At 39.8% G+C, this 23,761-nt stretch overlaps 3 protein-coding genes across 3 annotated transcripts; 1 reads left to right on the plus strand and 2 right to left on the minus strand.

Moving 5' to 3' along the window:
• Positions 1-7,303: 7,303 nt before the first annotated feature.
• Positions 7,304-11,758, minus strand: LOC121984920 (50S ribosomal protein L1, chloroplastic-like). The gene is made up of 7 exons (XM_042538101.1): positions 11,383-11,758; positions 11,097-11,276; positions 10,964-11,018; positions 9,461-9,588; positions 8,734-8,817; positions 7,776-7,901; positions 7,304-7,677 (listed from the first exon to the last, which is right to left on the minus strand). Exons 1-7 carry the CDS (start codon positions 11,728-11,730, stop codon positions 7,543-7,545), a joined length of 1,056 nt encoding a protein of 351 aa, XP_042394035.1. The 5' UTR covers positions 11,731-11,758; the 3' UTR covers positions 7,304-7,542.
• Positions 11,759-12,109: 351 nt separating this feature from the next.
• On the minus strand, positions 12,110-14,337 carry LOC121984923. The gene is made up of 3 exons (XM_042538103.1): positions 14,165-14,337; positions 14,034-14,086; positions 12,110-12,501 (listed from the first exon to the last, which is right to left on the minus strand). The coding sequence occupies exons 1-3, from the start codon at positions 14,253-14,255 to the stop codon at positions 12,367-12,369; spliced, it is 279 nt and encodes a 92-aa protein (XP_042394037.1). The 5' UTR covers positions 14,256-14,337; the 3' UTR covers positions 12,110-12,366.
• Positions 14,338-15,074: 737 nt separating this feature from the next.
• LOC121984922 lies at positions 15,075-16,945 on the plus strand. The gene is made up of 2 exons (XM_042538102.1): positions 15,075-16,212; positions 16,530-16,945. Exons 1-2 carry the CDS (start codon positions 15,555-15,557, stop codon positions 16,673-16,675), a joined length of 804 nt encoding a protein of 267 aa, XP_042394036.1. The 5' UTR covers positions 15,075-15,554; the 3' UTR covers positions 16,676-16,945.
• Positions 16,946-23,761: the final 6,816 nt, after the last annotated feature.

Raw genomic sequence — 23,761 nt, forward strand, 5'->3', positions numbered from 1 at the left:
CGAACTAGCTAGTTTGGCTAGCTCGTCTGGAGCTTGATTCTCCGACCGGGGGATTTTATTTATGACGACCTCCCGAAAGTTGACTTTTAATTTTTCGAAGGCTTCGGTATAGAGCTTGAGTCGCGCATTACTTATCTCGAATGTCCCGGTCAACCACTGAGTGGTCAATTGAGAGTCCGAGTGGATGAGAACCTTGAGGGCTCCGACGTGCCGGGCGACTTGTAAGCTGGTTATAAGCGCCTCGTACTCAGCTTCATTATTCGTGGCTCTGTAGTCCAGCTGAACAGACAGCTGCATCCACTCCTCTTAGGGTGAGATGAGCAATATGCTGATCCCGCTGCTCTACCGAGTGGATGAGTCATCCGCATATATCCTCCAAATGACTTCCTGCTAAGGATTTTGTACCTCAATAACGAAATCCGTCAAGGATTGCGCTTTGATGGCCGTCTGAGGCTAATACTAGATGTCGAACTCGCTGAGCTCCGTCGTCCATTTGATAAGCCATTCAGACGCCTCTGGATTGAGGACTCTACCCAAGGGGCTATTGGTCATTACGATAATGGAGTGAGCGAGAAAGTACGGGTGAAGCCTCCGAGCGGCCAGTACCAATGCATAAGTCAACTTCTCAAGACCGGTGTAGCGGGATTCAGCGTCTTTGAATATATGACTTAAGAAATACACCGGCTGTTCTTCGCCGTTTTGCCTAACTAGAGCCAAGTCAATTGCATGTTTGGTCAAGGACAGGTAAATTCGGAGGGGCTCGCCGACAACCAGCTTGGCTAGTACAGGCAACGAGTTGAGGTAGTCCTTAAGTTCTTCGAACACCCGGTCGCATTCCTGGTCCCATTGAAACTTGGTGGCTCGGTGTAATACTTTGAAGAATGACAAGCTCCGGTCGGATGACTTGGAGATGAACCGAGACAGTGCTGTTATCCGACCGGTGAGACGTTGGACTTCCTTCAAATTTCTCAGTGGCGACATGTCTTGTAGTGTTTTTACTTTGCTAGGATTTGCCTCGATGCCCTGCTCGGTGACGATGTAGCCCAGGAATCACCCGCTCATTGTGCCAAACAGACACTTGTTTGGATTTAGTTTCATGCTGTATGTCCCGAGTGTCTGGCAAGTCTCCTTGATATCTGCACATAGGTCAGCTGTTCGGAGGGATTTGATTAATATGTCGTCGACGTATACCTTTATGTTACGGTTGATCTTCCGTCGGAACTCCTTATTCATTAGTCTTTGATAAGTAGCCTCGGCGTTCTTCAATTCGAACGACATGATGTTGTAACAATATGGTCCATCGACCGTAATGAAGCTAACCTTTTCCTGATCTTCTCGGGAGAGCGACACTTGGTGGTACCCTTGATACGCATCCAGCATGCATATCAGCTCACACCCAGCGGTGGAGTCAACCATCTGATCAATCTGAGGCAGTGGGTAGAAGTCCTTCGAGCATGCCTTGTTGAGGTCCCGGAAGTCGATGCAGACTTGCCACTTGTTGTCCAGTTTCAAGACCAACACGACATTTGCGAGCCAGCTCGGGAATTGAACTTCCCGTATGTGGCCGACATCCAGCAGCTTCTCTATCTCTGTTCAGATGATCAGATTTTGTTCGACGCTGAAGTCTCTCTTTTTCTGCTTTACAGGTCGAGCGTCCGGTCGGACGTGCAACTCATGCTGTGCGATGCTCGGGGAGATCCCGGGAAGCTCGTGCATCGACCATGCGAATACATCGTGGTTCTACTGGAGGCACGCGATCAGCTCCGTCTTCTGCTCCACCTCTAGATCGGATGCTATGAAAGTTGTTGCCTCCGCTCGGCCGGGATGGACTTGCACTTCCTCTCTCTCCTCATAGACTAGAGTAGGTGTTTTTTTAGTGATGATGCTCACCTCTAGCTTGGGAGCCTTTTGAGCGAATCTGACCTCAGTCTTGACAATCTCAACATAGCAGCGCCGAGTGGCCAGCTAGTCACTTCTGACTTCTCCAACCCAGTCGTCTACCGGGAGCTTGATAATTTGGTAGTAGGTTGAAACTACCGCTCGGAACTCATTGAGGGTCGGTCGGCCCAAGATGGCGTTGTAGGTTGAGGGGGCGTCTACCACAATGAAGTTTGTGGTTTTGGTCCTCCTGAGTGGCTCCTCTCCAAGCGATATGGCCAACTTAGTTTGGTCGATCGGCTGAACCTCGTTGCCAATGAACCCATATAGTGGGGTCGCCATTGGAGTAGCTCGCCTTGGTCGATCTGGAGCTGATCGAAAGCCTCCTTGAAGATTATATTCACTGAGTTCCCTGTGTCCATAAAAATTCGGTGAATAGTATAGTTAGCGATTACCCCTCGGATAATAAGAGCGTCATCGTGAGGGACTTCCACTCCCTCGAGGTCCCGGGGCCCGAAGCTGATCTCAGACCCACTTGCCTTTTCTGGCTGCAGCCTACTGCATGTATCTCTAGTCGGCAAGCGTATGACTTCCTGGCTCGGTTGGAGTCACCGCTGGTCGACCCGACGGTGATGATGTTTATTTCCCCTCGAGCGGTATTACTTCTATTTTCCTCCTCCCGAGCAGATGTCCTGTTTTGTTTGCGAGAGGCTAGGGGATGATCGATGTTTTCCCTTTGCTGATGGTGGTGTTGTCGCTCGAGTGATCTTCTTGTATCATCCTGCCGTTCAACGGATTGATGCATGTGCCGCTGGTCAGGAGAGGGCGATCGACGTCAGGCCGCGACAGTCACGTGTGTTGTGTGACATTGACTGGTGGAAGGAGCAAAACATGAGCGTCCATACCTTGTCTTTCGATGTCTTTAACTGGTCGGAAGCCACATGCTGCATGGCATGCGCCCTCGTTTCCCGGTGAGGCCAACCTTCAGCTCTTGGTCCTTTTGGCGATTGGTGGCTGCTCGCCAGTCGTCGTTCGGCAAGCATCGAGGGTTCGGCTGGTGCCTCCTTCCTTCTCGCTGCTTGGGTCTCTTCCACATTTATATACTCATTAGCTTTCTTGAGCATGTGGTCGTAGTCCCGAGGCGGCTTCCTGATGAGCAATTGGAAGAAGTCTCCCTCGGCGAGCCCCTGGGTGAAGGCATTCATCATGGTCTCAGATGAGACCGAAGGGATATCCATAGCTACCTAGTTAAATCGCTGGATGTACGCCCGGAGAGCTTCTCTCGGTCCTTGCTTCAAAGAAAATAAATTGATGCTCATTTTTTGGTAGCGCCTATTGCTCGTAAAGTGGTACAGGAAGGTCGTTCGAAAATCCTTGAAGCTCCGTATTGATCCATCCGGAAGCCTCCTGAACCAGCGTTGCGCCAAGCCGGAGAGTGTGGTGAGGAAGACCCGACACTTCACCCATCTGTGTATTGGTGAAGTGTAGCTGCGTTGTCGAACTTGCCCAAATGATTGTCTGGATCGATCGATCCGTTGTACTCTCCGATCGTCAGTGAAACATAGTGCCTCGACAACGGGTCCCGCAATATTTCTTCGAAGAACTGGCGATTGATCCGCTCGGGGGACGCGTCGCCTCGCGGCACTTTGCGTTTCCAGACATCCCGAAAGGGCGCTTCGTCTGTAGAAGATCCCCGCTCTTGATTCGCTTGCGCGATTTCCGAGGGCATCTAGAACAGAGCCCGGTGGAACAGTATCGACGCAGGTGGTGCTTCTCCCTGCGTGCCGATCGACCCTTTGTTTTGTCCCCAGATGGAGAGTTGTTACAGTCGACCCTCATGCACAGCTTGACCTCCTGACGCTGACATGGCCTGTTGCGCCAGCCTATCAGCCAACGCCTTCTACTGTTGCTGCTCAACTATTTTGGCTACTCGAGCTTGCATGAGCATATCGAGCTCCTCTTAAGTGAGCGTTACAATGTGAAGTCGTCCAGCTTCTTCCATCTTCTCGGCTCGGATGTAGATGCGTTCCCACAGACGGCGCCAAATTTGATCCTGTTCGAGAGTTGAGGCGATGGACGCTAGAAGGACGTGACGCTCTTGTTGACCTGCAACCACAACAACGTCAGTGCCAAGCCAAGGAGGGGTTCCCCGGCGATGGTCCTCCATCGTTCAAGTCAGTCACCGACGATGTGAGAGCAGAGAAAGAAGCAAATTGAAAGAAGCAGAGTAACAGTAGCTACAGTAATCTTCGCATACCTCCGTCGAACCTTGGAGCTCCTTATATAAGGCTACAGAAGCACGTGTGCACGCTTCTCGAATCTTCCCCTAAAAAAATATATCAAGAAAGTGCCTTTGACACCATACCTCAATGACCCGAGCATATCTCTGACATGATAGTGGAAGCTTCCGTCGTACGATCCTCTACCTGACCATGCCGCCAACCATGTCGTCTGTCGGTGACACGGGTTCCCACAAAGATATTGGCTGATCCTTTTTGTCCATTACTGGGCTGAGCGAGATGAACGCTCAGCCAACCGTCAGTCGTCCGGGTGTTCTGACCCTTGGGCTGAATGGAGTGGCTGCTCGGACACCCTTCCACTGTTCGAGCCCCGTTGTTGTGCCGAGCTATATATGAGTGTGACTGCTCGGTTGCGTTCCCGTTGGTTCGATGTAAGTCCGAGCGAGCTGGCCGCTCGGCGTATGCCTCGTCAGCACTGGGTTTTTTGAGCGTCGGAAGCTCAGTATGCGACCGAGTTATGATAACATCAGGTTGATATCGACCGGGCTATCCTTCATCCCGATCGGGCAAGTGGATTGTCCGACTGGCCAACGATACAGGGGTATTGACCGCCTAACCTTTGACTTCCACTGTGACAATGACCCTATTAGGGGTGTAATCGAGCCGAGCCGAGTCGAACTCTTGGATGTTTGAGTTTGGCTCGTTTATAATCGAGCTCGAGCTTTATTTAACGAATATATTCATGGCTCACGAGATTATTCGAGCTTTTATCGAGCCTAAACGAGCTTAATAAATATAAATTATAAATTTAAATATTTATTAAAAACTAAATTATATATTTTAAAAAAATTATAATATTATGGTTAAAATTTATAATTTTATTATAATAAATAAATTTAATATATTTGTCTATGTTTTTCATAAGTAGAGTGTAAATTTAATATCAAAACTATTATTTTTTGATTCATGAGTTTAACGAATATGTTCACGAGCTAACGAGCCGAATATTGTGAAGTTTGAGCTTGATTTGTTTATCTTAACGAGCCTCATTAAACGAGCTCAAACGAACTTTTATCAAATCGAGCTTCGAATAGTTCACGAGCAGCTTGACTCATTTATACCCCTAGACCTTATAAGGGATAGACCCTTATCACCGAATCAACGTCTATTATGTGCTTTAATAATTGAGAGAGTATATCAAGAATATGAACTGGATAATATTTACATTGTCATGTCGAGCTCCATCAGTTGAGTCGTATATTTATTGTCAAGCTGATTGATCGTCATGTTGAGTTTCATTAGTTTGAGCCGACGATTTATTGTAAGATGATTGATAGACTTAGCTGTTAGATTAACACCAATAATTGACTTTTTTTTAATAATATATTTTAGAGATTAATTTCTGAATAGGTATAAGTTTCGATTTAGATTTATTTAATAGGCAAATAAAAAAATCATTTGTAAGACGAAAAACCAATGAAGAAAAATAAAGATTAAGGAAAGAAGTCATTTGCAACTCTTTGACAAATATAAATATAATAATAAAAAAAATGAAATAATAAAATTCTTAATTAGGAAAGTTTAGGAGTAGTAACAATATCAAAAACTTTAATGGTATTATACCGTATCAGAAAATTTTCGGTACACTATGTAATTTAATAATTTGGTATTTCATATATCAATATTGTCAAAAATCGATATATTAAAATTTCAATATGGTATTAATATAATTATTTTGTATATCAAAGTTTTTGATATGGCATATGGTATAAGATTTCAATACCGATATACCTTACCGAATCCATTTTAGCAAAATTGACACCATACACAAAAATAAATAAAGTTAAATATAATATCTATTTTTATAATTTTAAATATAATGACAAGTTGAGACTCTTCTCCGTGTAAATAGTAATGTCTGGGGTCAATTTATAATTAATTTGATTAGAAGTGTATCTACTAAATGAAATGCTCACCGTTAAACATAGTTAAGTCTATGATTCAACGGAACAGTCGCAGAACAACTGGAATGAACTTTTTCCGATACAGCGACACCCTATGTCATGTTAATTTTTAAATAAATAATGTCAGTTTTCGTTGATCCGGCAGCTCATTAGCCCAGGCACGACGTCTCCTCAAATGAATCTAGTAGTTAGTATATGAGGTGTTATCATCAATAAGATCTAGAGTTCGAATCTCAGCAAAAGTCGAGATAAATATCTCCCTTATGTGTTAGTCATTATTCCAAAGACTAGTAGCCGTCCGTAATTTACCTTCTCCGTGTTAGTCCTGGGACGGATTGGCGAGGACGTTGGGAGCGAACGTATTCACCTTTTACTACCAATTAGCCCAGGCACGACAAAGGTGCTATGGGGGGATGCGTGAGCAAGCGTGCACAAGAAAACGATGACGGTGATTTCGAATAGGGACTTACAATGATAAAATTCAAACTTAAGTTTTGATAATCATATATTTATAGTCTCAAAGCCTAACTAATTCATCTTATTAAAATATAATAATTTTTTAATTTAATTTAAAAATCTAATAAATGATATATATTTGTATAAATTTATATTCTTATTAATTATATATTTTATATATAACCTAAGAATTGGGATATGATTGTTTATTCTCATTATATTGTTTAGTGTTTTTAGAGACGAATAGTTTAACATAAATTATAAATTTAAAGATGAATAAATAATAATTTATTATATGAGCTTTTAAAAAAATTACAAGTAAAAAAATATAATGGTCTATTAAGTTTTTATGACTTTATATATATTATTTTTTATAATTATATATATATATATATTATTTTTTTATTATTAATTAAATTTTTATATATATTTAAAAAAATTTACTAATTTTTTATTTTTTATTTTTATTTACTAGATTTTGCAATGACCGCGACCGTTCTTACACGCTCCGGTTAAGTTGCAGACGCCCAACGTGCTAATATTTCGACTTTTAATAGGCAGCGGTGTATTGAACCGCTACGGGTGTGGGGCCGATACCACGCGAGATTGTCAGATTGTGGGGCTGATTTATTGAACAAAACTCCTGGTCAATCGTTGTATATGAATGGCTTTGGTAGTCATACATGGGCTGATGCCTGATGGGCTGGGCTCAAACTCACCTGAACCGTTTAGGTTATGTGTTGCGGTAAAGGATAACAAACGGAGGACCAGTGAGAAGAGAATAATATTGTAGAGAGCTGCTGCATTTGGGGATATGCATTGTGCATTTCTACCAAATGGCACACCATCATCGAACTTACACAAACCTACTATTCAGATAACAACAATTCCATACCTAAATTGGCTGTGGTGTAGGTCATCTTTGAGTTGTGTAGTGCTTGTTGCCATGGTCTCAAGGCAAATTATGCTACCAAGTATTTCATGTGCCAATCTGAGCTTCAGTCCTACGCTGCAGGGGATTTGTAGTCCAGTGCTTCTCTTATGTTCAATCGAATTGAAGGTCCCATTGATGAACAAATATGAATACTCTTCCAGTATACTCCTTTTGCACCGGAAGGCTTGTTTGTTTCAATTGATCTCTGCAGAGAGAGGAAGAAAGAGAAGGTTGCATTCTGTCACTGGAGCTAATTCAATTTCCCCCAAAAGAAAAAATTGGTTTAAATAAAGATGAACATACTAGTGCAGCCATCAGATTGATAATAAGGTCTTCCTCTGAAAAATTAACCTTCCCAAAAGGTACGTGAACAATCCCAGTCTTATCCACCCGGTATTCAACTTTACCTTTCTTGAATTCTTGGATAGCCTGAAACAATGATTAAAGTCAAACAAACAATAAAGGAGCTATGCAAAAAACATTAAACCAAAAAAAAAAACTAATTATGATCTATCCAATCTCCATCAGTTTTGTCATTAAATCCTGATTCATAATATTTCACAATTAATATATCTTTGAATGCTGGTTATGGAAGTCTGAAGTCCTGAATTCGGATGCTGAAACATCTCTTAGCCAGTATTTTTTATTGAGCTTATCTTGTTACTGATAGTACATTGCTAATTGAGTCAAGGTAGTGATTTTAAGGTAGTAAGTCAATAGGTTGTTGTGATTTTAATAGATGACAAAAAATGAATAACTGGGTGTCATGGCTTAAAGCATTTCAATGTACAAAAAAAAAAGCCGAACATATTATAGTAAGTTCCAGCTTAACCAGAAGAAATATTTGTGTATGGTGAACCTCTATTTTTCCGTGGACAATAGGATGCATGCATAAACTAGTAACTTCCCTACCAAAAGAAATTGCCTGGGTCGATACATACAAGTTTGTCTTCTTCAAATCCATGTTATTATAATATATATGTCAAGCATATTACTGTTAGTCCTATATTCAGGAAGCCCGCTTTCATCTAAGCCTCTCAACCCTTTTAGTATTTCACAATAATCCATGTGCTACATTTATAAGCTGACGAAGTAACCACAATTTCTGTTGCCATTCTAAAACAAATTGGAAATGAAATATCAACAGAGAAACACTATTAAACTCATAAGCTTCGACCAGATCAAATGTAATGACAACATAAGACTTTATACATCTAAAGTGAATAAATGGAACTAGCTAGAAGATCTTTCCAAGCCATACCTGAGGTATATCAGTGGTGACTGTACCAGCTTTAGGATTAGGCATAAGTCCACGTGGACCTAAAAGTTTTCCCAAACTGGCAACCTGTGATTGCAGATTGCAGGAGAATAGTAAATTTAATAGAACAATTCAACTCAAAGCATTAAATGTAACGACCCGGCCCCTCGGCCCCTTGGCTACCAGGATTCATAAACTCTAGTACTTAGCCTGAAGGTCTAGAGTTCGAATATTGGGAAAGGCAAAAAATCCACTGGCCAGGGTGGGAAGACCTAGTGAGTAACGACACGGCCAAGGGTCGTCGGTCGACGACATAAGGGGTCGCCAGTTGAGCCGCCGAAGGGACCGCCAAATGGGCCACCAGTTGGGCCGCCCAAGGGGCCAAGGGGCCGGGTCGTTACATTAAAAGGGACAAAGGGTTATATTGAGGGCATGCTCAAACTAGGAAACATATAAAGATTAGAAATGTGAATAAAGATGTGTGAATGTCAAGTCACAAAGGGACATGAAAATGCATTGCATCCTCCCTCGGCAAATACCTAAGTTAAATTCAGAAAAACATTCAATGTCGCTTTTATTAGTCATTTGCATGTCCATGGAATTACTCATTTAACAGAATGACAGAGATAATTAGAATAATTTCTCAAAATAGTGTTGTGTACGAACATATCAGTGTTACTAGTAGCAACAAACAAGAAAGAAAACCATTTAAGTAAGATTCAGTTCAGACCTTGGGCATCATATCTGGAGAAGCAATTAACTTATCAAAATCCATAAATCCACCTTTTATCTGCTCTATTAATTCCTCTCCACCAACTATATCAGCTCCAGCATTCATGGCTTCATCAATTTTTGCACCTACATAACTTAAAGTAGAATTAAAAAATATATATATAAAATACTTACATATGAACAACTAAATGTTTGCGTCAAAATTTACAATATTTCTGATATATTGAGGTAGGACTAAAAACTATTTGCAAAAATACTATGCAGGTTGAATATTAAACAAGTTGCATATCAATTTATATCAGTTAATTGCTTGAGTGTCTCTAATTATTTTCTTCCTGAAAAAGAAAAAGAGGGGGGAAAAATGAAATTCTTGGTTGTCTGACCTAACTTCTAAAACTTCCTTCCAATAGTCACTCTAACTATTATTTCCATAGAACTCCAAGAAACATGCTAAATTACTTTTTCTCAGAGATAATATATGCAACAAATGTAAACACCACATTCAGCAACGTATCCACAGGTCCTGCTTATAATGTTGCCATCTGAATTCCTAGTGCATGTTTGATTGTTAATTTGTGTTTTTTTTTTATAGAAAGTTTCAATAGGAATCTGATGCAATCAGACTATTAGAGACAGGAGAGGACAAAAAATTATACCCAACTCTCCTCTTCTATGTCTCTAAATAAAATAGATACAGCATCAAGTCATAGACATGATATAGATACATTAAGCACAACCCATAAGGCTCATATAATGTACCTACCCTCACCATTTATTTCCTAATTAAATTAAGAATTCAAATGAAATTTTCAATCCATAAAAAACCCAGGTCACATGATTAACAATCACGGCATGAACTTGAGGTTCACATTAGCAATTCTAAACATCCAATTTGAATAATGCATCACGCGAAGAAAAAAAATCAACTATATACTTCAAAATCTTACAAATAGTCAATTGTGATGAATTACAATTTTCCACCTCAGAAACAACATCTTCGCAAATCGCTGCATGAGTTAGCTTAGAGTTAGGAGAACACATTAGGAATTTTCCATATTCCATTCAGGTTTCCCATTTCCAAGATGAAATCAAACCATAGATCCGATGAGTCTTTTTTTTTTTTTTGTAGATACCAATTGCTACTTTTGGATGTTGGGCACACATATATCTTCCTAACAGAACATCAGCTAAGTTAAACATGGACTTGAATGCCAAGAATACAACTATAAGTTAAACACGGAATTCCTCAAGTTATACACCTTGCATTGTTTCTATAGGACTTTCAACTTATAATTTTCTAATTATTTCAATTTCCATAGCACATTCTCATATAAACAAGGATATATCAATATTGGAGCAGAAAAATCTGGCACTGTTCAAGAAAAAAAAGCTAGCAATAAAGTTTGACAATTTAGTAGGAGAAACCATGAATTATAATGTATGGTTTAATCATAGCATGCAACAATGGAGTGTGGGAAAAGAAACACAAATGATAACCCACCTTGGGTTAGCACAGCCACTTTAACAGTCTGCCCAGTCCCCTTCGGCAGATTCACCTATATGATATGAAAACACATGTAAGCAACCCACAAAATTCAACATGACCCAAGAACGGCAGGATAAGGAATCAGCACCGTGGCCCTCAGCTGCTGGTCGTTGTACTTAGGATCGATGTTGAGGCGGAAATGCGCCTCTGTGGACTCCACAAATTTCGTGCTCGCCGTCTGCTTGAGAAGCGAGACTGCAGCGGGCACATCATACTCCTTCTTGTTCTCCCTCAATTTCTGTATCTCCAAAAAACGTTTGGACCTTGTCTGCGACAACAAATTCCACATAACTTGCACCGATCCATACAAACCCCAAAAGGACAAGCGAACAAAAAACAAAAAACAAAAAACGAGTGTACAGGAGAAGATCTACCCTATCCCTCTTGAGGGGCAAAGCGGCCTTGCCGGTCTTGGTTTTGGACGGAGCGGCGACGGTGGCGACGGCCGATTCGGATCCGGCTTCACCATCCTCGAGATCGGTCTCCGGGTCGGCGACGGCTGAGAGCTCAGCGCGAAGCGGGGAAACTTCGAACCTTCTAGGAGCGATCTGAAGTCGTGGTTTGATAAGGATGTGAAGCTTGTGGAAGGCCAAGGAAGGGTAAGATGAGGAGGAGCAGGAGGGGCGGAGAGGCGAGACAAAGTGAGGGGCAGCGAGCTTTTGGGAGGCGAGGGCAGTGGTCGGAGAGAGGGCGCAAGGGTTAGCGATGGCAGCCATTGCCATGAAAGGAGGATAAGAGAACGAATGGAGATAAAATGACGTGGGTGTTTGTTGTGTGCTTTATATAGTTGGTAGAAAGAAAAAAAAAAGTTCATTATTTTTAAATATATATTTCTTAATTTTCCCCTTATATATATATATATATATATATATATTATTTGAACATTTTCTTTTGTTATATATTATAATATTTTATATGTTGAATTTACTTGTCACTTCTTTACTTATAATAGTTAAGAACATAGATGATAATCCTTTTGAATGTTTATATCAGTTTTAACAATTTTTTGGATACATGATTGCATTTGGCTCAATGATTATAGCAATCTACATCCTCTAGATTAAATAAATGGACTAGAAAACACTACTTAAATGTCTCATCTAGGAAAGAAAATGAAAACATCATAAAGATGAATAATCCTCTATAATTTTACTACACTTTTGTGTCATGAAAATGCAGCTACTGCAATCTGTAGGCCAAAACATTTCATCTGATAGTGAGAAAAAACATTCACACATTGTAAGCCACTGCTCATCTGAAATTTCAAGTTATAGGCAAACAAAAAAACTAAAACAAGGCAATCAAAGCATCTTCGATCATCTTGTGGCATCGATATCCAGATCACAAAACAACATTTTCTAGCTTTTTTCCTGCGTCTTTGCAGAAGTAGACGCATTTGTTTCGGGCTTCAGAATGTTAAGCTGACCACCCTCCTTGCTAGCAGCAGTTGCAGCCTTGATCTCGTTGCAGTGGTTTATGAACTTGCTCAGTTCCTGATTCATGAATTGTTTAATACCATCAGAAATATGTAAAAGAAATCATGGTTGACGAAATAGTAGTCAGAGAATGTGTTCTACGATAGTATTGCATGAACTAAAACCTCACAAGAATGTGGCAATTCATTTCATCTTTGAAAAGAAAAAACAAGGCACATAATCATTGCTGATTATGATCACAACTGGGAAATACAGACTTGAAGTCAGAAACAGAACTGATTGCAGAGGAAGGGTTGCATGGGAAAATAATTGGCTTCCAGAACTTCAAGAGTTATGCTCCACACAATGAGTAAAGTTGTAGCAATCATCGAGTAGTGGTGTCAATGTACGAGACAAGTTTGTGGATGGCTTTTTCTTGAACTACTCGAAAGATTTGTTCATATACATTGAGTCAAGGTTACTAATGTTTGAACTTCTTTATTTTATATCATTACATTGAATGAATATAACCAAGCTCTTATCAAGCCAAGTGTTGATGTTGTTCATGAAGATTTTGTTCATTTACAACCCTAGTTGTGCCAAACAAAGTCCTCTTGAACTTATAAAGACAATCCTCCCGCCTTCCCCTTGCATAGATCAGGAAAAACATGCACTCCAAAGTTTAATGTGCTTGATCAATAAGAAAGAATGGTTGGTAATCCGAACATGTATAGCTAGCCACCATTGAAATCCGTAACTAAGCAAGGTCAAAAATTATATATATATATATATATATAGATTTGTTTAGGGCATCCCATTCCATTCCTGGAGCAGAGAAGTAGAATACCTGTTTTCAAATCCTAGATCTAGCAACTCCCAACTTCTTGTCAGCTAAGTAGCAACCATCTTTTTACAAGATTTACAGCTTTAAATATTTTAGTGTTGTTAAATTTAGTTCCTATCTACGGGTTGTATTAGGGCTAGTGAGTTGCAATTGTACGAAAGCCTTGCTTCATCTTACACATCACATTAGACTTATTACTCATCTTTCTACAGGCCAGTGCATCAACCATAAGCCTAAAATTATTCTTTTAACAACATATATTGATATACTAAATTTATGGAAATGCAGATAACACATTCCAGCACTCCTTTTGAATGGAAAAAGAAGGTCAAACTAGAAGGTAGGAAAATTATCTTTATATCTCTTCCTTCGCATTAACTATACACTTCAAGGTAAACAAAAGGCATATTTTCTCATCATACAGATGACAAAATTGAAAAAGGAGCCTCACCATTCAATTTTTTTTTAAGAAAAAGAAAAAATCGCTGATGAAATCAATATTCCATTTCTCACCTCGTTATCAACAGAGTATTTGAACTATACAGTAGCAGAAACCTCTAATTAGGGTTATGGGGAAGTTGTTTTACTGAAAAAGCTTGACAACTGAACAATCTATTTGGCAGAAAAAACTAATCAAAGGCGAAATGCTTATCAAGGAAAGGTAGAGTCTGTGCTAAAAAAACAGGGGCATGCAAAAAAGAATTTTGAAGAGACGAGGCCGAGCCGCCGAGGCAAGCATAAAATAGAGAAGGAGAAGAGCACTAACTCGGTCAGTTTCCATCTCCTTGGATATCTTGGAAGGCTTCAAGTACTTCTTCCCTGGACCATGTTGAGGCCAAGTTAAGTATAAGCAATAACAAGGCAAGCACGCAGGGAGAAGAAGGGATCAGGCGAAACCTTTACGGGTTTGTGAAGTCTTTCCATGGCGATTGGGAGGGATGGTTCTCCTCTTCTGCTGGCCCTTGAACAGGCTTCCCTTCTGCGTCATCTCCGCCCGCACCGATCGCCGACGCTCTTGCGGCGGACACGGCGCTTCTCTAACACGGGAAAGGCGGTGAACACATATCTTAAGTATGAATTATTATCCGTCCGATCGCAGAGAATTTGATCAGGCCCCTGATTGGACGGCTACAAGGAGCCGACCATTCCAAAACGATGCCCTCGTCTCCCATCCATCGGCCCATATGAGGCCCGGCCTATACAAAAACCGATAAAAGGCTCACTCGCTGCCCGTGAAACATCTCGCCCGCGCGATCGCGGCGAAGATCGAGGAAGTGAAAGGTCGTCGCAGTCTGTCGATTGTCTTCTCGATGTTTCCTCCTTCACCCTGAACCCCTTGCTACTGGTACGCTTCCATCCTCCACTGATTTCTGTTTCCTTTATGGCTCAAACTGCCGTCTGCTCGATGTCGAGATCTAAAGTGTTGGGTTCGATTTGACTTCTTTTTTTCCATCGATGTTGTGATTCGGTGTCCGAATCATGCGATTTGTTCGCACAGAACTCTTCGATCGAGTGTTGAACCTTGTTGATTTATCTGCAGATTTTGGGCATCAATTCAAATTCGTCATTGAGGGGAATAGGCAGGACAAGTAGTTTGCTTTCAGTTCAGCAACATAGGGATTAGCTGGTTTCTAGAATTCGAGGAGATAAGGAAGATCATGGCACTCTTCAAAGTTTGAACTCTGAATTCAATACTAATCTACTTTGATTGAAAGTATGATCTACCTTCATACAAGTTGTACTGAAAGTTCGTCCTTGACTCTCATCACACTATATTATTGTATTCATTTATTTCAATCTTCTTTTTTCCTGTCATTGGGGGTTTCAACTGATGTAACTTTATATTTCATTAGTTTAAATTGAGAAAATAAACTGGAGAAAAAGAAAACATAGGAATACATAGTTATTAATCTGATTTTAAATTTGCACGTGGCACTACCTCAATGGTGGATACTGGGACCACGTGTTTGGCTCTCTGGAATATGAGAGAAAATATGAAAATTAAACACACGTAACTTTAAAAACCCTATGGGATACCTGTTGCTTTATTGGTTTATGTATAAGGGATCCGGTCATTCGGATCATCATATTAACCAATGTGATTGCGGGTGGCAAATTGGAAGGATTTCAAAAGCCCTAGCTTTTCCCTTCCGTATCGCGTTCCCCACACGTTTCCCCTTTCCTGGGCCGTTCTGCCTCCTTTCGACGCCTCGCCGCGATCAATTCCCTAGTTGAAGGCGGACGCGGAGCCACGAGGGGAACAGGCGGCTCCGGGGCCGAATGCTCGATGGGGCAGAAGCCCTCATGGTTTCTTCCCCCTACGATCAACCTCAACTTCCTCCACTCTCACCTCGGCACCTTCCTCCCCACCGCCTCACTCTCCTCCGCCTCACCCGCTACCCCCCAATTCAACCCTCTCCCCTCCCCTCCCCTTCCCCATGCCGAGATACATCAATACAAGCTCTACTTCCCACGGTCAATGGTCGAATGCCTGACGAGCTGTCTCCGCTTGGTTCTACCGCCTCGGTCGCAGCCCGATTCCGCCCTCGCGGTTTCTCCGGCTCCGATCTTGCAGCGTCCGAGGCCTCGGCGGATTTCGTCGGAGCGCGGCTGCGCAGTCCCGCTTTTCAGGCCGTATGTCGCCTCCGTGCCCTGGCATGGGGGTGTGCGGGGATTCTTCTCGCAGCTGTTCCCACGGTACGGCCGCTACTGCGGTCCTAATTGGTCCAGCGGCAAGGATGGCGGTTCTATGCTGTGGGATCAGAGGCCCGTTGATTGGCTCGACTTCTGTTGCTACTGTCATGATATCGGCTACGACTCTTACGATCAGGCGAAATTGCTGAAGGCGGACCTCGCCTTCCTGGAATGCCTGGAGCAGCCGAGGATGGCCTCGAAAGGTGGAGGTGCTCCAGCTGCAATCATCTACCGAGCTATGTGCATTGCAGGCAAGATTGAAAATTTAGTAACTTTCTTTTTCTGCCTTCTTTGTTTTAAATTTTTTTTCACCTTGTTGGTATTGTATGCTTATGTAGATTTTTAGAGCATATAAATGACCTGCCACCCTTTTAACAATGATAATTCTGGGATCATCTTGTCCTTTAGTACTCCAAGTGCCATGAAATTTAAGGAATATATGACGTACCTTTTTGACAATGGTAGTCATACAAGAATGCTAATATAATTTTCTTGCAGTAGACAGTTAAACTTGAATCTAATTGAATAAGGGTTATTATGATGTGGTTTTTGGTTTGCTTACTTGCAGGGCTGAGGACCATATTGATACCTTATAGGATGCACCTAGTTAGACTGCAATCTGGGCCATCATTCTTGGATGCGTTCAACAACTTGATAAATAAATCGAGTTCATCTACCAATAATGAGGCTACAAAGTGCACAGAAATGTTGTGAAACCAAAAGGGATATTTTGATGTTGACCGAGTTGGTCTCTGAAATCATACTCCCCTTTTTTGCCCTTATCTGTGCAGTTGCATTGGCAGAGTACATGCTTATTATATTATGAATCCACATGCATGTTGGTCACGTATTCTTCATTAGACAATCCTTTTTTTTCTTGTTTGTGTAGTAATTTTGAAAAGGCATGACATTTGCAATATGAAGTTTGTTCAAGACATTTGCAAAGAACATTGTTCCTTCTATAAATTTTCTTTTAAGTAGATATGTTGAACTGCATATGACTGAAGAAAGTTCATGTCCTCTAATGGAGTGTGGTTATACATACTTAGTGATGTTTCAATTATAATCCATATTAGACAACAGTCAGATAACAAATCTGATTCAAAATGTTTCAGGTAATAGTCACTGATAATCTGCATCTTGACATGTTATTACTGTTTATGTTTCACTTAATTCCTGCAGTATAACAGGCAATGTTTGGCCAGCGATTTGGGGTTGGCTACACAGATCTTAACGTGCTATCTAGGTCTATGCTATGTTGCATTACTCTTAATATCGTAGATATCTAAATCACTTTGAATCATGTTAGATAATGTTCTAGTTGATCTCTCCTTACCTTCAACACTAGTAGATTCAACTTGTCTAATTATAGAATCTATTATTCATCTTTGAATGTATCTTATACCAGTTTAACTTATTTTCACTCAATGTATCTACTATAGGAGCTGCCCTTAACTCATACAGCACGTAGTAATTTGGGGCGCATAAGCTATGGTCATCTAATGTGCTTTTTGTTATGCATTGAGTTTTCAGCTTCAAGATTTGAGTTATTTGATAGGATGGATGTAAATGGTAGATTGGATCACATAAATATTTTTCTTGGATAGCATAATTAGAATTCAGTCTATTGATTTGTAATAGATGAGATATGAAGGCAACTGGATTTCATCAATAAAGGTTGTTGATCCTATCTAAAATCGGTGGAGATTGGTATGTTGGGTAGGTGGCTCTGGTGTTAACTGTGCGAAGACTCCAAGCTAGAAATGATGATTTCGAATGATCTTGCAAATCCAAAGGAGCATTAACAACCGAACCAAGGAAGGGGTTCCTGTCGTAGCCCTTCCGACGTTCCAATCAGTGATCCAATTGAAGGCGATGAATAGTAAAATAAACAGTAGAATGAATTGTGACTAAAGTTGTGTAGCATCGTATACCTACGCCTATAGATGAAAATCTCTTTTTATAGTGTTACTGTTTGTTTATGCACGAATCTCAAAGCACTTCTAAAAAAGGATAGGCTATAAAATATTTTGACGCATTTCCTAAAATGGATGAGCAATCCCTACGTTTCTACTGTACAGTTTGCATATAGAATATTCCATGGCATAAAATGCTAAGAAGGAATATGAGGTAGTTGGGTTGAGGGACTCATAATATGTTCATATGGCAAGCTAATCGAGTCCTTCGTAAAGCCCGATCGACTATTGCTTGCAAAAGTCACGGGGTCAGATTTAAGGGATGCTATCAGGGATTCTTATGCTCGGCCTTTCAGTTTGGCCCTTGAGTTTAATTAGACCAAGTGTTTAGTTTGTCCGATCGGACCATAGGCATGTTCGGTTAGATAACTCGGCCGGAATGGTTGATCATGATAGCCTAAGTGATGAAGATGACTTTGCTCTGGAGAGTACTGACTTGGTTCAGAATTCCAGCTATGGTTCGATCGGCCAAAGGGTCTAGTCAGATAATCGCTCAGTTGAAATAATGATATGCACTAATCCCAAATGTTGACACTCTTTGACTTTGATTGTTATGTCAATCAATTTCCTTGACTTTGAAATTGACCAGACAGGATCTACCTTATTCACCGCATCAACTATATACTCTTGATTTGATCAATTAGTGAACATTTGTCCACAATGTTCTAAACTCATTTGCACTGAATTTTTTTAGATAAGTCTATGTTACATTTTATCCTTATGAGCTACAGAGGACATGCCAAAGATGTTAAGCAAAAGGAACCTTATGTACTATCATATTTATGATGTTTTATCCATCTCTACTTTGATACTTACAAAGTAGGGAACTAATGCTTAGATGGGAGAACTACAACTGGAAGTGTGTATTATTCACAGAGCTTTAGTTGCAAGTCAACTGACTATAAGCTTTTTCAGGTATCTAAATCTAATTTTACTTGCAAACGTGAAGAATAGCCTGTATATTTGAAGAACTACTCTTCAAGTTTTTTTGTCGTCTGTTATGCCCCTCTTTCCCGGTTATTGTATGTGTTAGCATTTGTTTAAAATACTGGTTCATTTGTAATCAATTATCTTAGGAATATTCAGGTAGGTTAGACACCTACAGAAGTCCTTTTTATCACATGTGCAGTTTTTTTTTTTTTTTTGTTGAGACTTTAACTTTTGTCGTTTTCAATGATAATTAAAGTGCCATTCTTACTTGGATTATTATTTATTTATTTTTCCAACAGGTTGAGCCTATGAAAGCGGACCTGAAACATTCAAGCACCCACCAAAGTGTAAAAAGGTAACGAAGCAACTGTTTCATTAAAATAGTGGTGTTGACATAAAGGTCCAACAGTTAATTACGAACTCCTATCAACTTCTAGTCCATGATAATGACAGACTAGGATATGCATCTTAAAAATTCTAGATAAATCGTATGATAAATAAATCCAATTTCCATGTAGGTAGCCTAGCTACAATAGAAGTATAAAAAGAGAAACATGTGTTCAATCGGGTTATACGTGAGAGGAAATGCATGATGTATATTTAAAAATTTTATTTTTTTCATTTTTTGAAATTAAGTGCGAGGGTAAAGTATGTAGCGAAAAGATAAAAACGAAAGAATAAATGCACAAAGATATCAGTTATTTGATTCATAGTCTTCAATGACTCTTATTATAAGACCTATGATCTTTTATATTGTGCTAGTCATTATTTCAAAGGTTAGTAGTCGTCCGTGATTTATCTCTTCCGTGTTGGTCCTGGGACGAATTGACGGAGACGCTGAGAGCGAACGTATTCGTCTTTTGCTATCATGATCTTTAATATTGTATCATTAGACAATTCACTAAAGACCTCTTTCGAAACCATTGGAAGAGTGAATCAAGTATAGAAACATAAAATACTACAGTGTAATATATACTACATGACCTTAGCAATAAATTAAGTCGCTTTAAGCAAATTTTTACGAATCACAAAGTATATTGATGTGGGATGCTCTTATGTTGGTGTTGATCTGCGGGCAGTAGTCGGATGTCTCGGAGCAGTAGCGCAATAGTAGAGTGTAGTCGAAGCAACAAAAGAGTCATCTTAGCTTGTATTGAAGTTTTGTCTATTGTGCTGGTCAAACACTGCTTTTAAAGAATGTTGAGGGTGCCACCAACCTCATCTGAGGTGCCTCCAACCTTAAATATGATCTCTTAAGCTTTAGTCGTGATAAGTCGTGCAGACTATGACTTCTATCCACTCGAGGGTGCCTTCCATGCATTTCGAGACGCCTCCGCATAGCTCCGAGTCGCCTCCAGTGCCCCACAAGAACTTTATCCTCAAAGTTCATCCTCATGAGTACGTCTCCTCTAGATTCAGGGCACATTTGCGTAGCTCTGAGGCACCTCCCTACAGTTCCAAGACGCCTGGGGCATTGATCATCTGAGACTACATTTATAGTTTTACCCCTACAAAAATTGTTAGTCCAAATAACAAACTATATTCTGTAAAATAAAGTTAGCACAATTAAATATAATGAATTATTAAGTAGATTATATCTTCCCAAGATCAGGATCTAATCATGGTCTCAGCTTAGACTTCTAAAATATATCTAAGCTGGATCAGCGCCTAAAATCCCTAATTGGGACCCGTCCTCATTGTATCACTCTCCTCCAGTGACTTTCCTCACTTATCATGCAAAATCGCTTAACTTTCTTTTGACCCACCAGGTATTCTTATCAATTGTCAGGTCTGCGGAACCAACTAGACTTCGACCAGCTTTTATGTCTCATAGATCGAGCCAGAATTTCCACAATATATTGACTCCTTAACCTATTTGAACTTCCCACTAATTATCAAGTCCAACAGACCTAACTGGAATTCTGTAATATATCCAATTAAAATTTAACCTAATTGAATTTATATATGAAAATAGGGATAAAATAATAATAATAAAAAAGAGTATATGTGAATTTTAGGGATTTATTGGGATTTTTAAAATTTTTATTTAGTCTTTTTATGTTTATGGGAATAAATGAGATAATAAAAAGTCTGTTTGAAAAAAATGATAAACACAGTGGGAGTTGATTGGAATAAACTTACATGACATGTGGTTCTTTCCTAGGAATCAGAATAAGAATAAGAATCATAGTATTATGAAATGAGAATAGGTGAGAGTATGGATATCACTCTTAAAAATAATATTTGGTTAGTTGAATATTTTTTATCAGAATAAACTAATTATTTTTTTACCCTTAGAGAAAAATAAGAGAAAGTTAAATGCGAAAAAAAATATGATAAGAGAGAGTGATGAGATAGAAAGTGTGATAAGAGAGAAATATGGTAGGAAAAAAAATGAAGAGAGAGAGAGTGTGATGAGAGAAAATGAGAAAGAGAATGTGATGGGAGAGAGCATGATGAGAGAGGATGAGGAGAGAAAAAAATATGATGAGATAAAAAATATAATGGGAAATAATGAAGAGAGAGAGAAAGTGTGATGAGAAAAAATTAAGAGAGAGTGTGTGATGGGAGAGATTGAGGAGAGAGAAAATGTGATGAGGAAAAATAAGAAAAGAGAGAGTGTGATGGGAGAGAAAATATGATGAAAGAAAATGAGGAGAAAGAAAGTGTGATGGGAGAGAATGAAGAGAGAGAAAGTGTGATAAAGGAAAATGAGAAAAAAGAGTGTGTGATGGGAGAGGTTGAGAAGAGAAAGTATGGTGAAAGAGAAAGTGTGATAAGAAAAAATGAAAAAAGAGAGTATGATCGGAGGGAAAGCAGAATGAGAGAGGATAAGAAGAGAGAAAGAACGATGAGAGAGAAAGTGTAATGGGAGAGAATGAAGAGAGAGAAAGTGTGATAACAGAAAATGAGAGAGTATGATGGGAGAAAATGAGGGAGAAAGTATGATGAGAGAGAAAGTGTGATGATAGAATGAGGAGAGAGAAAGTATGATGAGAGTGTATGATGAGAGAGATTGAGGAGAGAAAAATTATGATGAGAAAGAATAAGGAGAGAGAAAGTGATATGTAAGAAAAATTGAACATATATATATATTTTCGTCCAAAATTTAATTCTCATTCTCATCAAAACCCAAGGGAGGAGGTGAATTTCATCAATACCCAAGTTTTGGGGTTTCATTCTAAAATTTTAATTCAATTCCTTCAACCAAACACAAGGTTTGAAAATGAATTCATTCCCTCATTCCCAAACTCCTAAACCAAGCGACACCTTAGGTTTTCATAGATTTTAGTTTTAATTTTTTTTCCTTCCTCTCCTACACGTACACGGCCAACCAAAAGGCATCGTCAGCCACGAAAACACCATTTGATGTTTGTGTCACCAGCAGCTCCAAGGGAAATTACCGTCGCCTACTAGACATCAGATGATCTCCCTCCTCCGGTGAGCTGATGGTCTTCGGAGCAATCCACAGTCAACCAACAACTTCGGAAGTTGCTGGACAGGATCTGCCCTTTACCGCCCATCATCACGTCGGCTAGTCGTGATTCGCGTTGTTGCCATTACCTCCCTCACTGCCGAAGGGTAGTGATTGTCTAATTTGTTTCGCTACTGCCTTTCAGGGCCCCATGACGAGCGAGTATCAACGCACCTATCCCTTCTGTACCGACGACGTCGCCTTTGTACATCGACGGCGACGTTGCTTTCTGTCGGCGTTGTAGCCACCACCGGCTGCCTTAAGTCATTGTGTTACTAGAGAAGAAGAAGATGGGTACTGTGAGCATCACTGGTCCACCTTTCTATCGACATTACCGTCACCTGTGCCACCGCCGACCATCGGAAATAGTAAGATGATTTAATTAGGATTATTTAATTGATTAATGTTGGATTAATTGAAAGTTAATTGATTTAAATTAAGAATAATAATCAGTTAATTTTGATTATTACTTAATTAATTTGATGCTTAACTAACATTGATTTAAAACATATCGACAGTTGAATTTGAATTGAATCAAATTGCTAATTAGGTCTAATTAATTAATCAATTAAATATTAATTAAGTAAAGTTGTTGGATTAATTAAATGAGTATTCATGATGAAGGAATTAATAGGTTGATTAAATGGTTTATGGATCTCCTTCCAAGGTCTTTGAAAGTAAATTTTCATGCATTCAAGAAGTAACTCCCCCTAAAAATATGGTCAAACTCCTGTTATTGCACCAACAATGACTTGGATGGAGTTCCTAAACAGTTAAGAAAATCAAAACTTGAAGTTTTGAGGTTCAAAATTCAATAATGAAATTAAACCCCAACCTAAACTTCACCTAAGTCTACCTTTACCAATCCATACTTGTTTTCATCATGAAAACTCTCTTTAAATGTATACAAATGTATTCCAAGGGATTTGGAATGGTTATTGGAACTTGAAGTGGCTTAAAGTGCTGAATTCAGGATTTTCAGGCCAAAATCAGACTTCCTAATCGATTGAAGTTGAGACTCAATCGATTGAAATCACTTCAATCGATCCATTGATCGATTCCGCAAGCTACTGCTCGCAGAAATTCCCTCTGAATCGATCGGTTGATCGATCCAGCCTAGGTCAATTGATCGGCTGATCGATCCACTAACCCTCTATTCACAGGAATTGGCTTCCCAATCGATTGACTGATCGATTAAAACCATCCCAATCGATCAGCTGATTGATTGGGTTTTTGATTTTATGAAATTTAGTTTCAGCAAAATTCAGAAACTCCCCCAAAATTATACACAATTACAAAAATCGTGAAAATTCATGTAGATACTCTTTAGGATATACTCTATCAAGAAAAAATAGTTTTCTATAAAAATACTTCATATTTTCAAAGAATGACACGAATTTGAAAACTCTTGAAAACTTC

Source organism: Zingiber officinale, chromosome 5B, assembly GCF_018446385.1.
Source record: "Zingiber officinale cultivar Zhangliang chromosome 5B, Zo_v1.1, whole genome shotgun sequence".
Classification (NCBI taxonomy): domain Eukaryota; kingdom Viridiplantae; phylum Streptophyta; class Magnoliopsida; order Zingiberales; family Zingiberaceae; genus Zingiber; species Zingiber officinale.

Coding starts and splice junctions, on each gene's coding strand:
- LOC121984920 (XM_042538101.1), bottom strand. CDS start 11,730: ATGGCAATGGCTGCCATCGCTAACCCTTGCGCCCTCTCTCCGACCACT. Junction 8,818..9,460: donor CTCCAGATATGATGCCCAAG/GTCTGAACTGAA, acceptor CTGCAATCACAG/GTTGCCAGTTTGGGAAAACT. Junction 7,678..7,775: donor TCAATCTGATGGCTGCACTA/GTATGTTCATCT, acceptor CTCTCTCTGCAG/AGATCAATTGAAACAAACAA.
- LOC121984923 (XM_042538103.1), bottom strand. CDS start 14,255: ATGACGCAGAAGGGAAGCCTGTTCAAGGGCCAGCAGAAGAGGAGAACC. Junction 14,087..14,164: donor GACTTCACAAACCCGTAAAG/GTTTCGCCTGAT, acceptor AACATGGTCCAG/GGAAGAAGTACTTGAAGCCT. Junction 12,502..14,033: donor AGGAGATGGAAACTGACCGA/GTTAGTGCTCTT, acceptor TTCATGAATCAG/GAACTGAGCAAGTTCATAAA.
- LOC121984922 (XM_042538102.1), top strand. CDS start 15,555: ATGGGGCAGAAGCCCTCATGGTTTCTTCCCCCTACGATCAACCTCAAC. Junction 16,213..16,529: donor CCGAGCTATGTGCATTGCAG/GCAAGATTGAAA, acceptor GCTTACTTGCAG/GGCTGAGGACCATATTGATA.